Source organism: Papaver somniferum, chromosome 4, assembly GCF_003573695.1.
Source record: "Papaver somniferum cultivar HN1 chromosome 4, ASM357369v1, whole genome shotgun sequence".
NCBI classification, from domain to species: domain Eukaryota; kingdom Viridiplantae; phylum Streptophyta; class Magnoliopsida; order Ranunculales; family Papaveraceae; genus Papaver; species Papaver somniferum.
The window spans coordinates 9,201,654-9,222,285 of NC_039361.1; the positions used below are offsets into that span (position 1 = coordinate 9,201,654).

The 20,632-nt window shown below is 36.7% G+C and overlaps 1 protein-coding gene across 1 annotated transcript; it reads right to left on the reverse strand.

The window, feature by feature from the left end:
- Positions 1-2,205: 2,205 nt before the first annotated feature.
- On the reverse strand, positions 2,206-2,703 carry LOC113271965 (F-box/kelch-repeat protein At3g06240-like). The gene has a single exon (XM_026521887.1). The coding sequence runs from the start codon at positions 2,701-2,703 to the stop codon at positions 2,206-2,208; it is 498 nt and encodes a 165-aa protein (XP_026377672.1).
- Positions 2,704-20,632: the final 17,929 nt, after the last annotated feature.

A 20,632-nucleotide genomic window follows, 5' to 3' on the forward strand; every position in this document is an offset into this window, starting at 1 on the left:
TTTTGTAGATATTGGAAAGAGCTTTCCGAATATATAAAGTTCGTAAATTTTGGACGAGTGGTTCGAAAGATATATTATTTTTTAATTTATTTATACATTACTTCAAATTGCTGACATCATCGTGAGTCATTATGGACTAAACGACAAATGTTTGGACTAAGTTATAAATAAAAAAGGTTATGAGTGTACTTTTCATATTTTTGGACTAATTTGTATCTAGTTGACTCAGGCTGGACTAAACTGTATTTTTGGACTGATTTTTGGATTAAACCGTATTTTTCTCTTTATAAAATGGGTAGGGATGTAATTAGTCATATGTTTCTGTGCAAATTATAGTCATTAGAACAACATGATTTTTGAGTACAAATGAGTGAGTTTGCAATTGAATTTAGAAGTGGTGTGTGTAATGCTTCCGGACCGAAGCTAAGAATCACATCCCTTACCTATTTAATTTGTTTAACATATGAGGTGTGATTTTTTTTTTTTTTTTTTGTTAATCGAATGCTGAGCAGCATTACAAGACTCTGAAACAAAATAAACTCATTGCCGTAACATCGACCAATAAACCGACGAGCTTTTATTGAATACGACACCCCAGAGCATATGAACCACTAGCTAACATCCATATTGTAGACACCAAAAAGCCTAATTGATACATAGCAACCTTTCATTCACTTTCCAGGTTGCATCCAACAGTTTATTTGAACCTTTCATTCATTTTTCCAAGTTGCATCTAACCTGTTTATTTTCCGTTGCATTTTTCTCGTTTCCTACATCTGGGATGTATTTGGTTTACATGCATCATTTTTCAATTTTCTCCAACATCTTAGATCAAAACAATCGAAGATGGACATATTGGTGTCAGCTTTGTAACTTCCAGTCTCTCGAATTTTGACACGGATTAATAACCTGTGTTAAAATCGTAAATATGGATGCAGAGTCTTTGTTTACTAACTACACTTACTAGCTGTTGCTCTCCAACATGATTCGAAAAAAGACATGAATACTAAGTAAATATATAGGGAAGGCCCTATACTTGGAGAGTTGGAGTGTAGCTTTTTAAATATCTAGAACAGTAAAACACATGAAAAAAACATCACTAGAACGTGAGTTTCGGTTAGAACTGAAATAACATAAATTTGAAATGAATAGTCATTCCTTATTACGCAATACAAGTGGCATAATTCATAAGTTCAATAAAAAATCGTAAGTTCATGTATATGCGTGTATAAATTTATTGGATAATTGTAGCTGCATGCACAAGTTGTTGCAGTAAGGATGCATGTGTTTTTGTGATGCCGTCAAACAAACAAAAACATGCATAAATCTGGTTAAAGTTCTGAACTTTTTTGTGACTGTGGCTTCGTTCGCAAGATAGAAGTATACTTACTGAAGGGAATGGTAAATGGATGCAATCAAACAAACAAACTAATTATTCATCTTAATTTTCATTGTTAACTTAAATTCAATCAATTGATAAAACAAGGTAGTTATGTTACATCTATCTTCTCCCCTCATGGAATGCTTCCCATGTTTTTGTTTCGCATAAGTACCAGAATCAAGCCAAGGAGATTCTGGTACTTATATTTTTGTCCTTTAATCCACATAAGTACCAGAGTAAAGCGAAACTAGGCTTTCCACATAACATTGTGATTGATTAGGTGTCATGGTAACAACAACACCTGCTTGCAAACTATTTTCTGGGTGACCAACCAGCAGCTCTGTACCTCTTTCATTCTTAGGGTCGTATAAATAAAACCCTATCGAAGTACTTATCAGTATCTCACCATTTTTTAGAGACCACATTGGCTTTAGATTCCAAAAATCATAAATTGTCATTTGGTTAATGGTGAATTGTTTATCCCATGATTCTTTCACTCCATAATCTTGCATGACCCAAACACCATAAACCATACAAGAGACCCGAACAACTAAACACAGGCAATCTCTCAAGATCCCCAAATTTTTAACCAAATTTTTATCCGATTGACTACCTACTGTAGGTGCCATAGTTTCCTCAGGAATGCCTACATCTATGAATCTCTCATTATTATTTTTTTGATCGGAAGGAGAAGGAATTTATTAAAAAAGAGAATTTACACAAAAAGCTACAAGAAGTAGCAGACAAAAAAAGCAACAAACGAAAACAAAACTGCTTCAAACATTAGCAGAGAACATGAATCTGCTATGTGAAAATTGTGATAATCAAAGATTTGGCATCCCAATTACATCTATGAATCTCTCATTGCTGATATCGAAAGACACAATAATTTCCGAGTTAGTTTCTTTTGTGGTGGTAACACCTAACCAATGAAGAGCTCCATCGGAAAGCACGCTCGGACATAGGGTTCCACCAAAGGGAAACAAATAAGGGATGGATTGAATAGTCCATGAATCTGATTTTAAGTTATAGACTTGAGCTTTAAAATAACCAGTTCTTTCAAGATCGTCAAAAATTCTTACAAACCTGTAATCCTCATTGTTACTATCATAACCAAACCCACACCTTAGACAACGATCTTTGACATCAACGTTTGCTAGTATTCTCTTGTACTCTCTAGTTAATGGGTTCCAAATGCAAAGTCTATAATCAATATCAAATGGACGACCGGAAGTAGCTAAACAAATCGCGCCATTACAAGAACCCAAAATATAAACTAATCTCCCATCTTGATCTTGGTCATATTCGAAAGGGTAATGCATCCTAGCAACTTCCCTACATTCACATGTTTGTGACGATGCAGATAATGATGATATTTATGTAGTAAAGTATTTCTTGCGTACCATTCATGGTAGCTCTAAGCATAAGCTTAGGGTTATTTTTTAGTGTTGAATAATCAAGGTGATACTTAGTAAATCTATGACTACAAAGTAGATAACGGCAGAGTTTGCATACGCACCTACACATACCGATGGATTTCGATGGCAACTTAAGAAACATATCTGCTTGAACTTGTTCCGGAAGCCTTGAGAATAGCATAGTTGCTGACTGCTGCTTCTTCATCGTAGAAATTTGGGGTTCTCAACGAAACTGTTTTCCATAACTTAATCCAAATCGGTCTATAAATACTACCAAACCTGCAGTAAAAATAGTAAAATTCCAATTGACAAAAATAACCTTTGAAGCATAGGTTTTTATGATTTTTGTAGAAAAAAATACGTAATTTGGGTAAACCTTAAACCAGCACAACTTCGAAAAGTGATTTTAGAACGGAAATAAAACTCTCCCCACCATACCACCACCAAACACGTTTTCTCGCTTTTAACGATTTAGAAACAAGAAAAACAGTTTTAGAGCTCCAAATGAGCATATTCAAAGCTTCGTTACATTTGGAGCTCCATGGCTTGGCGTTCAAATTTGACATTGCGTTCATGGTGTTTAAATTGATTTGGGGGTTGTTCCAAGAATGTGATGGATTAGGCATTGCGTCTACGGTGTAATGCAGTCTCAAGAGTATTCATTTTTTATATATATATTTTTTTTATCGATGAAGCATTCCAAGAGTATTCTAACCATGTTATTTCCAGTTGGAAATTTTTTATTTTTACGTCAATTTTGCTTGTTTACACTGTTTTCTTATTTGAAGTTTTGAAGTTTTTTTTCAAAAAACAAAACACTATTAATATTTCTTTTTCATACTATAAATAATTTTTCTCGAAGAAAAAAGTAAAAAGGAAAAGCATTTCTATGGTGTAGCTTTCAATATTTTCCGGTCCCATTCTATCAAAATTACCGTAGATTAGAGGTTGACAAAGATTGTAGTCGTACTGTGAAAAGTCAATCTTACATTTCCGTCATGTTTAATACTGCCAGAATAATCTTCACAAATATAGGATCAAGAAGATAATAATTTTTATTATGATGATAATAATAATTCTGGTTACACAGTTCTTGAATACATAGAGCACAATATTATGATAAAGCAAAGATCCTCTATACTAGGAAAGAATATATATTCTTAAATGAGGATAATATTAATACTCCCCCTCAAGTTGGTGCATAGATATCACACATGCCCAACTTGTCCAAAAAACTCAACTACTTCTTGCTTGACACTCCATGTGTGAGAATATCTGCAAGTTGTTCTTCAGACCGAACCGGTGGCAGCTCAATAATGTTGTTGTCCAGCTTCTCTTTGATGAAGAACCTGTCAACCTCCACATATTTAGTACGATCATGCTGAACAGGATTATGAGCAATATCACGCGCAACTTTGTTATCACAATACAGAGTAATAGGATCCTTGAGAGGAACCCCCAAATCCTTAAGGAGAAACTTCATCCACAAAGTTTCACAAATGCCATCTCCCATACCTCTGAATTCAGCTTCTGCACTTGATCGTGTAACAATATTTTGTTTCTTACTTCTCCAAGTAACTAAGTTACCTCCCACAAAGGTAAAGTAGACTGCAGTAGAACGTCTACCATCTATTTCTCCTGCATAGTCAGAATCTTCATTTGTAGAGAATAAAATTCCTTTCTAAAATCTTCATTTTAGAGAATAAAATTCCTTTTCCAGGAGCAGACTTCAAATACCTCAAAATACGTAAAACTGCATCCATGTGTTGTTCACCTGGATTGTGCATGAATTGACTAACAACACTGAGTGCATAAGCAAGATCTGGCCTTGTGTGAGATAGATACATCAATCTCCCCACAAGTCTTTGTTATCTCCTTTTATCGGCAGGAACTTAATCAGGTTCAATACACAAATTTACCTCACTAGTAGAAAAGTGACATTTAGTAACAGTTCAAACTTTTATAAAGTAACAGTTCGTAAAATGCTTGTTACTAAATGTTAGATAGCTAAACAACAGTAACACTTTTCGTAAGAACTGTTACATAAGATCATCCAGGTTGTATACTGTAACTGTTTTTATAGTTAGTGCTACTATATACCCATGTTACTGTAACATATTTCTTATGTCGACATTACCATTACAGTTCTTCAAACCAACTGTTACTATATACCTATGTTACCGTAACATATTTAATATGTCACCGTAGTTGGCATTATCGTAACGTTTTTTAAACTAAATGTTACTATATATCTATGTTACTGCAACATGTTTAATATGTTACCATAGTTGACATTATCGTGACATTTCTGTAAATTATTTATTTGTATAACTAGTTTTTGGGTATCCGGTTCAAAAAAAATAACTAGTTATGGACTGACATTAATTTAACATCTTGATTTAATTCTAAGAACGAGAGATAGCCATGGCTCGTACTGATGGTTACCTAAGGTTTGAGAAAAAATCGAATATAATACAAAATAATAAACAAGTTGTAAAAATATGTAGGAATATTAAAAATATAAATTGTATTGTAGTTGCGTGGTGTGACGACGAAGGTGGTGGAGGTATAGTTTACTGTCTAATGAGAGTAAATATTTTATTTGGATAACATTAAACAAAAGGAAAACATGGAAGAGTGGTTCAAGAGTTATAATGAATGCAATAGGTCTCAAGGTCGAATCTTGTGAAGTGTACTTTTATAGAATTTATATTTCATGTCCAAGAAGACCAACTCATGGTAGTGGACGCGACGGACATGGTGGTGACGGTTGTGGAGATGCTAGTGTTAATGGTTATGGCAGTGCTGGTGGTGGAGGTAGTGGTGGCGCTAGTGGTGGAGGTGATGGTAAGTAAAAACTGTCAGTTTTTATGACTGTTTCAATAAAAACTGTTACGGTTACTCAAACAATAACAACAGTTTGTTCCCAAACATGTTACAATTAACTGCTAACGGTAATGGTTTTATGTAAAAATAGTTACAGTAGAAATTATTCAGTAACATATATTTTATAAAGTGTTACTGAAAACTACCAACAATAATAGTTTTAGAATTTATGAGTCATTTTTCAATAGCCTTTCCGTAACAGGTTTTATAAACTTTCTGTAACACCGCAGAAAAAACTAAAACTGTTACGGAAATAATACAGTAACAGTTTTTAACTGTTACGGATCATCATTTTTCTACTAGTGCCTTTTCTTCTAAAGTTGTATGGACCGGCTGACATGCTGACATGCCCAGTTCTTTTAGCATATCAAGAACATATTTCCTTTGTGACAAGAAAATTCCTTCACCAGATCGAGAAACTTCAATCCCAAGGAAGTATTTCAACGAACCAATATCTTTCATTTGAAATTCCTTTGATAAGTATCTTTGCAAAGATTTCCTCTCCTTTGGATCATTTCCTGTCACCACCATATCATGTGCATATATGATAAGAGCAGTAATTTTATCCTTCCTTTTCTTTATGAACAAAGTATGACCAGAATTACTCTGACAATATCCAAAGTTCCTCATATATTTGGTGAATCTACCAAACCAGGCTCTTGGAGATTGTTTTAGTCCATACAATGACTTGTTTAGCTTACATACCTTCCTACCATGAGATTCTGGAACTGAAGTACCAGGTGGGATCTCCATGTAAACTTCTTCAGTTAATTCACCGTGCAAGAAGGCTATCTTTAGATCAAACTGCTGCAAAGGACAATCCAAGTTTGCAGCAAGCGATAACAAGACTCGTACTGTGTTGATTTTCGCTACTGGAGCAAAAGTTTATGTATAGTCGATACCGTAAGTTTGGATGTACCCTTTAGCAACTAATCTTGTTTTAAAACGTTCAATCTCACCATTTTCCTTGTATTTAATGGTGAAAATCCAACGACAGCCCACAATCTTTTTTCCTTCTGGAAAATCAACATAATCCCAAGTACTATTCTGTAAAAGATCCCTCATTTCTTCTTCCATAGATGCTCTCCAGTTAGGATCAGCTAATGCTTCCTGCACATTGTTAGGAATAAAAACAGTAGATAGTTGATTCACGAATGCCTTATTAGCTTTAGACAAACGGGGGTGAGAGACATACTGACTCATAGGGTACTTAACCTAACTAGAGTTTTGAGGTTCGTATCTGGGTTTAGGAATACCTCTGTTTACACGTTGTGGAAGTTGTTTCCTTGATTCTTCAAGAACATCCGTAGCAGACGATTGGTTTGGTGTTTCATCTTCTTGAGGTAACGTAGACTTTGTAATCTCTTCTATCATAACTCCATCTTGAATCTCTATATCATGATCCAATATTGTACTTCCTGTTTCTTCCCTTGAAGAACCTTCATCAACAGATTCTCCGACCATATCATCAGAGTTGTTAATAACAGATACATCAATTTCCGATATATCTTCATCATATTTAAGAGTATGAATTTTCTTATGGTACTCCCCCTGAAGTTCAGACTCATATGAAAAATACATTGAATCTTCATGAAATACAACATCCAAAGTAACAAACATTCTTTTGATTGGAGGATGATAACAACGATATCCCTTTTTTGTTGTTGCATATCCCACAAATACACACTTCAAAGCCCTAGGAGCCAACTTATCACGTTGGTTCTTGTGTAGATGAACATAAGCTACACAACCAAATACATGAGGCGGAAGATTCGGAACAGTTGGAGCCACAACTGCTTCAGCAAGAGCTTGATGGGGTGTTTGAAACACAATGGTACTAGATGGAACTCGATTTATAAGATATGGTGCAGAAGTAAGTTCCTCACCCCAATACATCAATGGCATATGTGCTTCTATCAATGAAGCACGTACTACTTCCAGTAAATGACGATTCTTTCTCTCTGCAACTCCATTCTGCTGAGGCGTATTAGAGCAAGTAGTTTGATGAATAATTCCGTGTCCCTCCAAATAATGTTTAAGATCAGAATCCATATCCTCACCATTATTATCACTACGAAGTACTTGAATCTGTTTATTGTACTAAGTGTTAATCATCTTATGGAACTGTTGAAACAAGGCAGTAACTTTACTTTTATTTTTCATAAGACACACCCACGTCATCCTAGTGCAATAATCAATAAAAGTAACAAACCATCTTGAACCACCCAGAGTAGTAGTTTTAGATGGTCCCCAAACATAAGAGTGTATGATCATAATAGGAACTGGACTCTTATTGAATGATAATGGAAAAGAAGCACGATGGCTTTTTGCAAGTTCACATACTTCACAATGAAAACTAGAAATATCAATTTTTTCAAACAAATTAGGAAATAATTTTTTCAAATAACCAAACGACGCATGTCCCAATTGTCGACGCCATTACAAAATTTGAGATTTTTGTCTCCCCCCCTCAGAACCATCAGCAAGAAGAGTTTGATGCAGCATATCCGAACTATTAGACACCAAATCCAGATAATATAGCTTCCCACGCTTAACACCATAACCAATCGTTTGTTTCGTTTTGATGTCCTTAAAAACACAACAGTCATGCCAAAATATTACTACACAATGTAAAGTATTAGTTATTCGGGAAACAGATAGGATATTACAGTCTAATGTAGGAACTACTGGTAGGCTGGGGACTGTGTATAAAAATGAGAGCAAGATGGGAATGTATGAGAAGCCTACAGTGATAACCGCAAGTGCACGGTGTCGATTGTGGTGTTGTGCAAATACGGGTCATTCCACAGGGACTTGGGTGTATGTTTGAAGATTTCCTAAGCTAAAATAGTGGCAGTTGAGAACTTTGAGCTGTGTTGAGACACAACTCAGCTGAGGACAGTGAGATGTCAAAATGTGTAGGAGTGAACAATGGTTGTAACTGAACTAGTGAAGGCAGTGAACTAAGGTTGTTGAATCCACAACCTAGATGCTTAGAAATCCCTGTTTTGATACCCTAGTTCTCTTCTTCAATCAAGGAGTATAGAGGTTCCAGCCTCAACTACCTTGAAGGTGTGATAAATCACCAAAATGTCATGAATTAACCTTAAGTTAATAGTCTGTCAAATCCAAGAATTGGTTGTCTGATTAAGGCACAACCAAGCAAAGATTGAACTAAAAATGCCAATTCCTAGCATTACCCATCTGTTTAAAGTATGGGCAATCACAAATTGAGCTAAAATCATTTTACTAAGCTTGAATATACATCAAAGTGTTAACCTAACTACCTAGGATGCATGACATACTAGGTGAGAGTAAATCAATGTGTATTCAGGGGTTAAAGCATGCTTTTACTTCTAAGTTCATGGAGCAACAGTGAATCAAACAGGGGATTCTTATCAACTAGGGTTTCATCTAAACCTTAACACAATGAATTAAAACATAATGCAACTACTAATGAATTTAAACATAAACTTCAAATAAACTGAACTGAAATTGAAATTTGAATATAAACAGGACATGGAAAATTGAGGGCACTGGCTAGTCCAGGCCTCTGAGGTGGTGCTCTGGCTAATCCAGGCATATCTCTAACACATACCCGCAACATCTATTTATAGTTACAAGCACAAAATTAAGGTTACAATAATTTTTTCCCAAATCAGAGAAATTAGGGTTTCACTTTACCTATTTTGATGGCACAATCTCTCCCCCATGCGTCGACCCATTCTTCCTCTGACTCTCCTGCTCCATTCCCATGCCTCAATTGATCCTCTAGCTTCACCTATTTCATCATTTTCTCATCTAGGGTTTCAGAGAGAAAATAGGGGAAATTAATGAAATAGAAGGCTAGGGAAAGGTAGGGTGATTATGGGTTTTGTTCGATTTGGTGGAGAGAGTTGGTGGTGGCGTTTGGTGGAGATGGCAGGGGAGAAGGTGGTGGTGATGGCGTACGGGTTCTGCAGACGGAGAGGGGAATAAGATGGAGAAGAAGAAGGACCCGATAGAAATGATTTAGGGTATGTTTGTTTTGGGGGTGTAGGTGTTTGTCACTGCTATGTGAAGCGGGTGTAGCCAATTCGATGTCCAGCAAGGATGAGACGTTGGATGCGAAGATGATGGATCGATCTAACGGCGAGATGGAAGGGAGCGAGGAGCGACCGTTGGATGATGAATTACAACGAAACTGACGGCCCAAGATGGAGTTAGGTGTTGTAGTGTTAGACAGGAGCTTCAGACTTCGATGCACGACGATGAAGCGACCGTAGGATGCTGAGATGATCCAATCTGACGGCTGAACATGAAGGCGGGTATGGATATTGGAAATGGGTTTGGGTAAGGGTTTTGGGCCTTGGGTATGCCAAGCTCACTTCGTTCTTTAAGAGCAAATCTTCCTTCTAAGCCCATTTCTAGCCTTTGAGTCTTGTGCACAACATTCTTCGCGGCTTCCTTGCGTGATTCCTATCGGCTTTTCACTACTTTTCTGCTCTTTTCGCTCCGCAACTCATCCAAACTTTATTTATTACCTAAAAATGCAAAATTAATTAAGAAAAATATTTATTCTTGAAAACAATGAAAATACAGAATATGGGATAAAATGTAGAATTAATGCACAAAAGATGAGTTAAATGCCAACAAAAAGGGATAAATATATACAATATTTGGCACTCATCAAATACCCCCAAACCTGAATTTTACTTGTCCTCAAGTAAAACAAAACTAAGGAAATCCTACCTATACCACTGTCGCTGGTCTCTCGAATGCATTTAGCGTATGCACTAAGCCTTTTAAACCACTAAGTGTCCCTAGTGGACGAGTGAAGTCTCGTGAAGGTTTGCTTAGAACGTACCTACAAAGTTCTAGGTCAAAATATAAGCTCAGATTCCATCAAATGTGACATGTGCAAGACAGTTTAAGCTCACAGCAAAATGGAGATGTCAATCTAGCTATCAAAGGCACAATCCTAGCACTGATAACAAAAAAAAGACATGTGATAAGAGTGTAAAGTGTATCTACACATGTGTAAAGAAAGATCTGAAGTTATGACTACTAATCACCAAGAGATAGTTTCTCAGGCTAAGAACCAAGGTCGAAATCTAGCTAGCTGTCCGGACTTTACGAGAATTGTGAATGAGTTGGAGGTATTTCACAATTACTCGCGTTGTACATCAATGGCATACACCCTCCTTGCTTATTAAAACAAAAAATGACTCTTTACATGACTCTTATTTACATTGACTACTCTCTTTTATTTTTGGATAAGAGAGAACTATTTTCTTTACATGACATAAATGGAATTTGAATACTTGATTTTTTTTTTGTATTTTTCTGATATTTTTTTCTGAATATATACATCGTTTTTTTTTTTTTTTTTTTTTTTTTTTTTTTTTTTTTTTTAATAAGGAAACACTTTTGATACAAATACAAAAGGAAATAAAAGATTACATGACACTTTGCAAGAGGTAGCCCTTTTTGATGCACCCAGTTAAATTCGATGGTTGTCTTTCTTAATATAACCTCCACCTTCCATCCCAACCAACCAAAGAACAAGCTAGTCAAGTTTCGTTCAGTATTCTAAAGTGATTGGCAATCGTGACTTCCTATCAAACACCTTGAAGATCGAGGCTATACATGTATTGGTAGATCGTGCGCGTGCAAATTTCTTATCACTATGTGAATTGTGCTAGAATCAGGGTGCCTAAATATCTAGACTAAGACTCCTAATAATTACATATTTGCACAAGAGTCAACATTTCAAGGTAAATGAGCTCCATTTTTATGATTTTTCATTTTTTAATTTTTTTGAATTTTTTCGATTTTTTCAAAAGAAGAAGGAGTTCGTTTTTAATTATAGCATATTATCAAAGTATCTACTTTTCACCCCCAAACCTAAACTAAACATTGCCCTCAATGTTTCAAAATATGAACAAAATTATAATGCAACATATGAAGAGGAACATGCTAAGTAGAGTAAAAGGAGAGAGAATACCCGATTCGTCGAAAACACGAACCGAACTTCATTATTCACCGGCTAGAATCCAACATTTTTCAACTTAGATCATATTGGATTAGCAAAAATATATACAAAAGAAACCAAAAAGTTTTAAAATTTATCTACTGGATTATATACAAAAAATTCACCATACACCAAAAGTCTAAAGAGTTGAGGATCAACCCAAAAGACAAAGTGTAGCGGTTTCAACAACTTCACACATGAAAGAAAAGCACGTGAAGCTGTGAAACCAAATGAGCTACCCCCAAACCTGGATTTTACAGAAGATATAATTTTGAAAACAAAATCGCGTAGTTTTGGGGGTTCATCATGCACAATATCTAACTCAAAGTGTACTTTGCTATGGACGGCCAAACATGCAATTTCCAACTGTGGTTCCTCAAAGATATTATATTTAAATGCAAAATGGTCCAAGAGGACTTGGGAAGCACACAGTTCCAAACCTAGATTAGGCATTCTCAGAAAAATTGGTTTTACAATATTGGTACAAACCAAATCTAGGTTGGGTGGAAGGCCATCAGATTGTGACTCATGTAGGAGAATAGGTACGTCATTATCAATCAAATCAAAATCTCCTAAATCATCTACACATGTCACATCATGCTCACAATCATCAATCAAATTAGCAAGTTCACACTCAGAATCATCAACATCATCAACAGATTTGTCCTCATGCATCGGAAATTCAATGGAAACATCATATGGAATACTAGAAGAGATATCATTCATTAAGGTCTAGTCAGAGAAGCCTAATGTATTTGAACCCAAAGGTTCCATAACATCATCAGTATAGACATGTTCTTCTAATATAACATCATAATTATTATCATCCTCAACAAAACAAGAGTGTCCTTCCCTAAAAACTATAGTGTTTCTATTCCACTCATTTACCTCTAGATTAGGTTCATGTTCAATATGACTAGCATGAGTAGGGTTAAAAACACTATTTTGATAATTAATTTCATTAGGGATAACAATGCTGCTATGATCATTCAATGTATGCATTTCTAAACTAGCAGTGTTTTGTTTGAGGAGATTGATGTTTTCCATTATAGATTGCATACAAGGGATCATGTGAAATTGTTCGTCCTCCCCTTGTGGTGATTGATACATGGGTGCATGGTCGTTAGGGTCTATAAATGGTTGATCGCAACCTTGAAAATGTTGATTATGGTCCCAATAACCACCATCATAATAATCTGTAGGTTCTACAAACCTTGGAATTTCTCCAGTCCGCCTAAATTCATGGAAAATATAGCAATTCGCAATAGTGTGGTCTAAGCCATCACATGCGGGACATGCATAGATTTCAGGTTGCCTAAGAAACTTAGATGTGACAGATTCCTCATGTGATTGCATTTCTAAAGGTGCGATTCGAGCTTCTAATTGATCGATCAGTGATGATTGTGTGAGTGAGGCACTAGCAAAATGTTTATTTTCACGTTGTGGCGAATGATGCATGTGTAAATAGTCATTAGGGTTCAAGTATTGAGGCTCGGGACTTTGAAAATGTCCATAATAATTCCTATGACTATTGACATCATGGTCTATGGGAGGTTCATAACGTGAAGTATGTCCACACGCAAGTTCTCTAAGGGATTTGTTGTACTCCCCAACTGTAGAAAAAGATCTATTCATGATTGGCTCAAAAGCTAAGTAAATAATGTACAAAGCTCAGAATTTGGTTTTTAAAGGGTTTGGATTTTTGGGAAAAATTTGGTTTTGGTGGGATAAAAGAAAAAAAATAAAAATTTGGTTGTTAATGTGGGAGCAAAATAAAATTTGGTTTTAAAATCTGGGAGCAAGTAAAAATTTTGGTTTTTTTTTTTTTTTTGAATGGGAGAGAAAATATTTATTTATTTATTTATTTTAAAAGAAAATAAAATTTGGTTTTTGAATGGGAGCAATCCCACTGTTGGTTTTGTGTTTGCTTTGGCCCAGCTGGTTTGAAAACGTTTGGTGAAACTGAGTCCAAAATCTCGGCCTAGAATTTGGGTACTCGGCCCACTAACGAGTTAACCTAGCGTGATCGGTTACAAGCTCAGCTGGGTTTAAAAACCTAAAATACAAGTCCAAATTAAACAAGCTCACAAAAATTAAATACAAGCCCACAAATTAAACAAACAAGCCCACAAAAATTAATTACAAACCCAACAGAAAATAAAAAGCCCAAAAATTGGCTTTAATATTACAAGCCCACAATTAAAAATGGAAGCCCACAGGTTGGGTTCTCTTAATGGGTTTAGGCTTACTTGCTTAAGCACAGCCCAGCTGCTCAGTTAGGTTGCAAAAGCCCAGTTGGGCTTTGGATCAGGACCAGCAGGGGGTAGCAGCAGCTTGCCTTTGCACAGCAGCAACAGCTGAGGCACAGCAGCAGGACCAGGAGCAGCAGCAGGAGAAGCAGCTCAGCTCTATTTGGGCTTCACAACAGCACAACAGCACCAGAGGTTTGTTCTTAGCCTCACAGCAAGGTCGCAGCAACAACAGCAGGGGCAACAACTTCAGCAACAGGAGCAATTCAGCAGCAACAAGCTGCAACAGCAGCACCACAAGCACCTGGAAACTCAGAGAAGAGGTTCAGTTCCCAGAATGATGCAGTTGAAGCAAAGGAGAAGAGATTATGCAAATGATGCAGATGCACTAGAGGTGGTACTAAGTTACAGCTACAGATGCAATATGCAAGATGAGTACACTAAGATGCTTATCAGAACTACACAGCAGGCATGAGTATGCAAAGAACAACAAGAAAAACTTCAAAAACACGGCAGCCAAGTCCCCGGCAGCGGCGCCAAAAACTTGGTAGGCTGGGGACTGTGTATAAAAATGAGAGCAAGATGGGAATGTATGAGAAGCCTACAGTGATAACCGCAAGTGCACGGTGTCGATTGTGGTGTTGTGCAAATACGGGTCATTCCACAGGGACTTGGGTGTATGTTTGAAGATTTCCTAAGCTAAAACAGTGGCAGTTGAGAACTTTGAGCCGTGTTGAGACACAACTCAGCTGAGGACATTGAGATGTCAAAATGTGTAGGAGTGAACAATGGTTGTAACTGAACTAGTGAAGGCAGTGAACTAAGGTTGTTGAATCCACAACCTAGATGCTTAGAAATCCCTGTTTTGATACCCTAGTTCTCTTCTTCAATCAAGGAGTACAGAGGTTCCAGCCTCAACTACCTTGAAGGTGTGATAAATCACCAAAATGTCATGAATTAACCTTAAGTTAATAGTCTGTCAAATCCAAGAATTGGCTGTCTGATTAAGGCACAACCAAGCAAAGATTGAACTAAAAATGCCAATTCCTAGCATTACACATCTGTTTAAAGTATGGGCAATCACAAATTGAGCTAAAATCATTTTACTAAGCTTGAATATACATCAAAGTGTTAACCTAACTACCTAGGATGCATGACATACTAGGTGAGAGTAAATCAATGTGTATTCAGGGGTTAAAGCATGCTTTTACTTCTAAGTTCATGGAGCAACAGTGAATCAAACAGGGGATTCTTATCAACTAGGGTTTCATCTAAACCTTAACACAATGAATTAGAACATAATGCAACTACTAATGAATTTAAACATAAACTTCAAATAAACTGAACTGAAATTGAAATTTGAATATAAACAGGACATGGAAAATTGAGGGCACTGGCTAGTCCAGGCCTCTGAGGTGGTGCTCTGGCTAATCCAGGCATATCTCTAACACATACCCACAACATCTATTTATAGTTACAAGCACAAAATTAGGGTTACAATAAGTTTTTCCCAAATCAGAGAAATTAGGGTTTCACTTTACCTATTTTGATGGCACAATCTCTCCCCCATGCGTCGACCCATTCTTCCTCTGACTCTCCTGCTCCATTCCCATGCCTCAATTGATCCTCTAGCTTCACCTATTTCATCATTTTCTCATCTAGGGTTTCAGAGAGAAAAGAGGGGAAATTAATGAAATAGAAGGCTAGGGAAAGGTAGGGTGATGATGGGTTTTGTTCGATTTGGTGGAGAGAGTTGGTGGTGGCGTTTGGTGGAGATGGCAGGGGAGAAGGTGGTGGTGATGGCGTACGGGTTCTGCAGACGGAGAGGGGAATAAGATGGAGAAGAAGAAGGACCCGATAGAAATGATTTAGGGTATGTTTGTTTTGGGGATGTAGGTGTTTGTCACTGCTATGTGAAGCGGGTGTAGCCAATTCGATGTCCAGCAAGGATGAGACGTTGGATGCGAAGATGATGGATCGATCTAACGGCGAGATGGAAGGGAGCGAGAAGCGACCGTTGGATGATGAATTACAACGAAACTGACGGCCCAAGATGGAGTTAGGTGTTGTAGTGTTAGACAGGAGCTTCAGACTTCGATGCACGACGATGAAGCGACCGTAGGATGCTGAGATGATCCAATCTGACGGCTGAAGATGAAGGCGGGTATGGATATTGGAAATGGGTTTGGGTAAGGGTTTTGGGCCTTGGGTATGCCAAGCTCACTTCGTTCTTTAAGAGCAAATCTTCCTTCTAAGCCCATTTCTAGCCTTTGAGTCTTGTGCACAACATTCTTCGCGGCTTCCTTGCGTGATTCCTATCGGCTTTTCACTACTTTTCTGCTCTTTTCGCTCCGCAACTCATCCAAACTTTATTTATTACCTAAAAATGCAAAATTAATTAAGAAAAATATTTATTCTTGAAAACAATGAAAATACAGAATATGGGATAAAATGTAGAATTAATGCACAAAAGATGAGTTAAATGCCAACAAAAAGGGATAAATATATACAATATTTGGCACTCATCAAATACCCCCAAACCTGAATTTTACTTGTCCTCAAGTAAAACAAAACTAAGGAAATCCTACCTATACCACTGTCGCTGGTCTCTCGAATGCATTTAGCGTATGCACTAAGCCTTTTAAACCACTAAGTGTCCCTAGTGGACGAGTGAAGTCTCGTGAAGGTTTGCTTAGAACGTACCTACAAAGTTCTAGGTCAAAATATAAGCTCAGATTCCATCAAATCTGGATATCCAACCAACTCGAAACACATGTCAATTGTATGTCCAGATTGATTACAGTGTGTACACTTAAGTGATGACTTGTCCATCTCAGTCTTTGAATATCTCTGAAAAGACCCTTTTTGATTGTACCGGTTTTGAGTTGCCATAGCAGCAGGTTCAACTTCTTCTGATTCTTTTACCATCGTTGTACGTCGAATGGATTCACGACGAACAACAACATAACATGATTCTAATTCAGGAATAGGATCCTTTCTCAAGATTTCACCACGGATCTGCTCAAAACTTTCATCTAATCCAGCAAAGAAGATATGCACCCTTATACGCTGAATTGATTTTTGATAGGCTTCAATATCATTTGGATTCTCCTTAACCACCTTGTCACGATGATCCAGCTCTATAAAGATTTCAGTTAGTTCCCCATAATAAATCGATAGTGCTCTGCCATTTTATTTGGCCGAAAATTCTCGTCGATTTAGAGTAAATACCTGCATCTCATCATCTCCATCATAAAAGGCTTTAGATAATGCATCCCAAATCTCTCGAGAAGTAGGTAACCGAATATTTCTCTTCATGACATAGACATCAACAACCATCTCTTGATCTTTTAATTATCTGTATACCACTTCTCATATCTTGGATCTTCCTCGGTAGATTTTTTGTCTTTCCCATAATAAAGGAGCTTTTTTCTTTTTCAGCTATATGCATCTCCATGATTTGTGACCACAAATCATAGTTTGTTTCATCAAGAACAATCCCTGCCTTGAATGCTGCACCTTCAGATTGAATGATAATAGGAGCAGATTTGTTTTCCATCTGCTCTTTTTGTTTTGGCTTATTTTGATCAGATGATTCTGAATCACTACCCATGATTCAAGAACCCTAGCTCATAAATACCATCTTCACAAATATAGGATCGAGAAGATAATAATTCTTATTATGATGATAATAATAATTTTGGTTACACAACTCTTGAATATATAGAGCATAATATTATGATAAAGCAAATATCCTATATACTAGGAAAGAATATATATTCTTAAATGAGGATAATATTAACACTCCCTCTCAATTTGGTGCATAGATATCACACATGCCCAACTTGTCCAGAAAACTCAAGTACTTCTTGCTTGACACTCCATGTGTGAGAATATCTGCAAGTTGTTCTTCAGACCGAACCAGTGGAAGCTCAATAATGTTGTTGTTCAGCTTCTCTTTGATGAAGAACCTGTCAACCTCCACATATTTAGTACGATCATGTTGAACATGATTATGAGCAATATCACGCGCAGCTTTGTTATCACAATACAGAGTAATAGGATCCTTGAGAGGAACCCCCAAATCCTTAAGGAGAAACTTCAGCCATAAAGTTTCACAAATGCCATCTGCCATACCTCTGAATTCAGCTTCAACACTTGATCATGTAACAATATTTTGTTTCTTACTTCTCCAAGTAACTAAGTTACCTCCCACAAAGGTAAAGTAGCCTACAGTAGAACGTCTACCATCTATTTCTCCTGCATAGTCAGAATGTGTATATGCCACAACCTTTCTATAATCTTCATTTTTAGAGAATAAAATTCATTTTCCAGGAGCAGACTTCAAATACCTCAAAATACGTAAAACTGCATACATGTGTTGTTCACCTGGATTGTGCATTAGTTGACTAACAACACTGAGTGCATAAGCAAGATCTGGCCTTGTGTGAGATAGATACATCAATCTCCCCACAAGTCTTTGTTATCTCCTTTTATCGGCAGGAACTTGATCAGGTTCAATACACAAATTTACCTTTTCTTCTAAAGGTGTATGGACTGGCTGACATGCTGACATGCCCACTTCTTTTAGCATATCAAGAACATATTTCCTTTGTGACAAGAAAATTCCTTCACCAGATCGAGAAACTTCAATCCCAAGGAAGTATTTCAACTAACCAAGATTTTTCATTTGAAATTCCTTTGATAAGTATCTTTGCAAAGATTTCCTCTCCTTTGGATCATTTCCTGTCACCACCATATCATCTGCATATATGATACGAGCAGTAATTTTATCCTTCATTTTCTTTATGAACAAAGTATGACCAGAATTACTCTGACGATATCCAAAGTTCCTCATAGATTTGGTGAATCTACCAAACCAGGCTCTTGGAGATTGTTTTAGTCCATACAATGACTTGTTTAGCTTACATACCTTCCTACCATGAGATTCTGGAACTGAAGTACCAGGTGGGATCTCCATGTAAACTTCTTCAGTTAATTCACCGTGCTAGAAGGCGTTCTTTAGATCAAACTGCTGCAAAGGCCAATCCAAGTTTGCAGCAAGCGATAACAAGACTCGTACTGTGTTGATTTTCCCTACTCTGAGGAAAAGTTTATGTATAGTCGATACCGTAAGTTTGGATGTACCATTTAGCAACTAATCTTGTTTTAAAACGTTCAATCTCACCATTTTCCTTGTATTTAATGGTGAAAATCCAACGACACCCTACAATCTTTTTTTCTTCTGGAAAATCAACATAATCCCAAGTACAATTCTGTAAAAGATCCCTCATTTCTTCTTCCATAGATGCTCTCCAGTTAGGATCAGTTAATGCTTCCTGCACATTGTTAGGAATAAAAACAGTAGATAGTTGATTCACGAATGCCTTATTAGCTATAGACAAACGGGGGTGAGAGACATACTGACTCATAGGGTACTTAACCTAACTAGAGTTTTGGGGTTCGTATCTGGGTTTAGGAATACCTCTGTTTACACGTTGTGGAAGTTGTTTCCTTGATTCTTCAAGAACATCCGTAGCAGACGATTGGTTTGGTGTTTCATCTTCTTGAGGTAACGTAGACTTTGTAATCTCTTCTATCATAACTCCATCTTGAATCTCTATATCATGATCCAATATTGTACTTCCTGTTTCTTCCCTTGAAGAACCTTCATCAACAGATTCTCTAACCATATCATCAAAGTTGTTAATAACAAATACATCAATTTCCGATATATCTTCATCATAGTTAAGAGTATGAATTTCCTTATGGTACTCCCCCTGAAGTTTAGACTCATATGAAAAATACATTGAATCTTCATGAAATACAACATCCAAAGTAACAAACATTATTTCATATATCCCTTTTTTGTTGTTGCATATCCCACAAATACACACTTCAAAGCCCTAGGACCCAACTTATCACGTTGGTTCTTGTGTAGATGAACATAAGCTACACAACTAAACACATGAGGCGGCAGATTCGGAACAGTTGGAGCCACAACTGCTTCAGCAAGAGCTTGATGGGGTGTTTGAAACACAATGGTATTAGATGGAACTCGATTTATAAGATATGGTGCAGAAGTAAGTTCCTCACTCCAATACATCAATGGCATATGTTCTTCTATCAATGAAGCACGTACTACTTCCAGTAAATAACGATTCTTTCTCTATGCTACTCCATTCTGCTGAGGCGTATTAGAGCAAGTAGTTTGATGAATAATTCCGTGTCCCTCCAAATAATGTTGAAGATCAGAATCCATATACTCACCACTATTATCACTACGAAGTACTTGAATCTGTTTATTGTACTAAGTGTTAATCATCTTATGGAACTGTTGAAACAAGGCAGTAACTTTACTTTTGTTTTGCATAAGACACACCCACTTCATCCTAGTGCAATCATCAATAAAAGTAACAAACCATCTTGAACCACCCAGAGTAGTAGTTTTAGATGGTCCCCAAACATCAGAGTGTATGATCATAAAAGGAACTGGACTCTTATTAAATGATAATGGAAAAGAAGCACGATGGTTTTTTGCAAGTTCACATACTTCACAATGAAAACTAGAAATATCAATTTTTCCAAACAAATTAGGAAATAATTTTTTCAAATAACCAAACGACGCATGTCCCAATTGTCGATGCCATTACAAAATTTAAGATTTTTGTCTCTCCCCCTCAGA

Bases quoted from the DNA above. Each gene is read 5' to 3' on its own strand.
- LOC113271965 (XM_026521887.1), bottom strand. From the start codon at position 2,703: ATGCATTACCCTTTCGAATATGACCAAGATCAAGATGGGAGATTAGTT.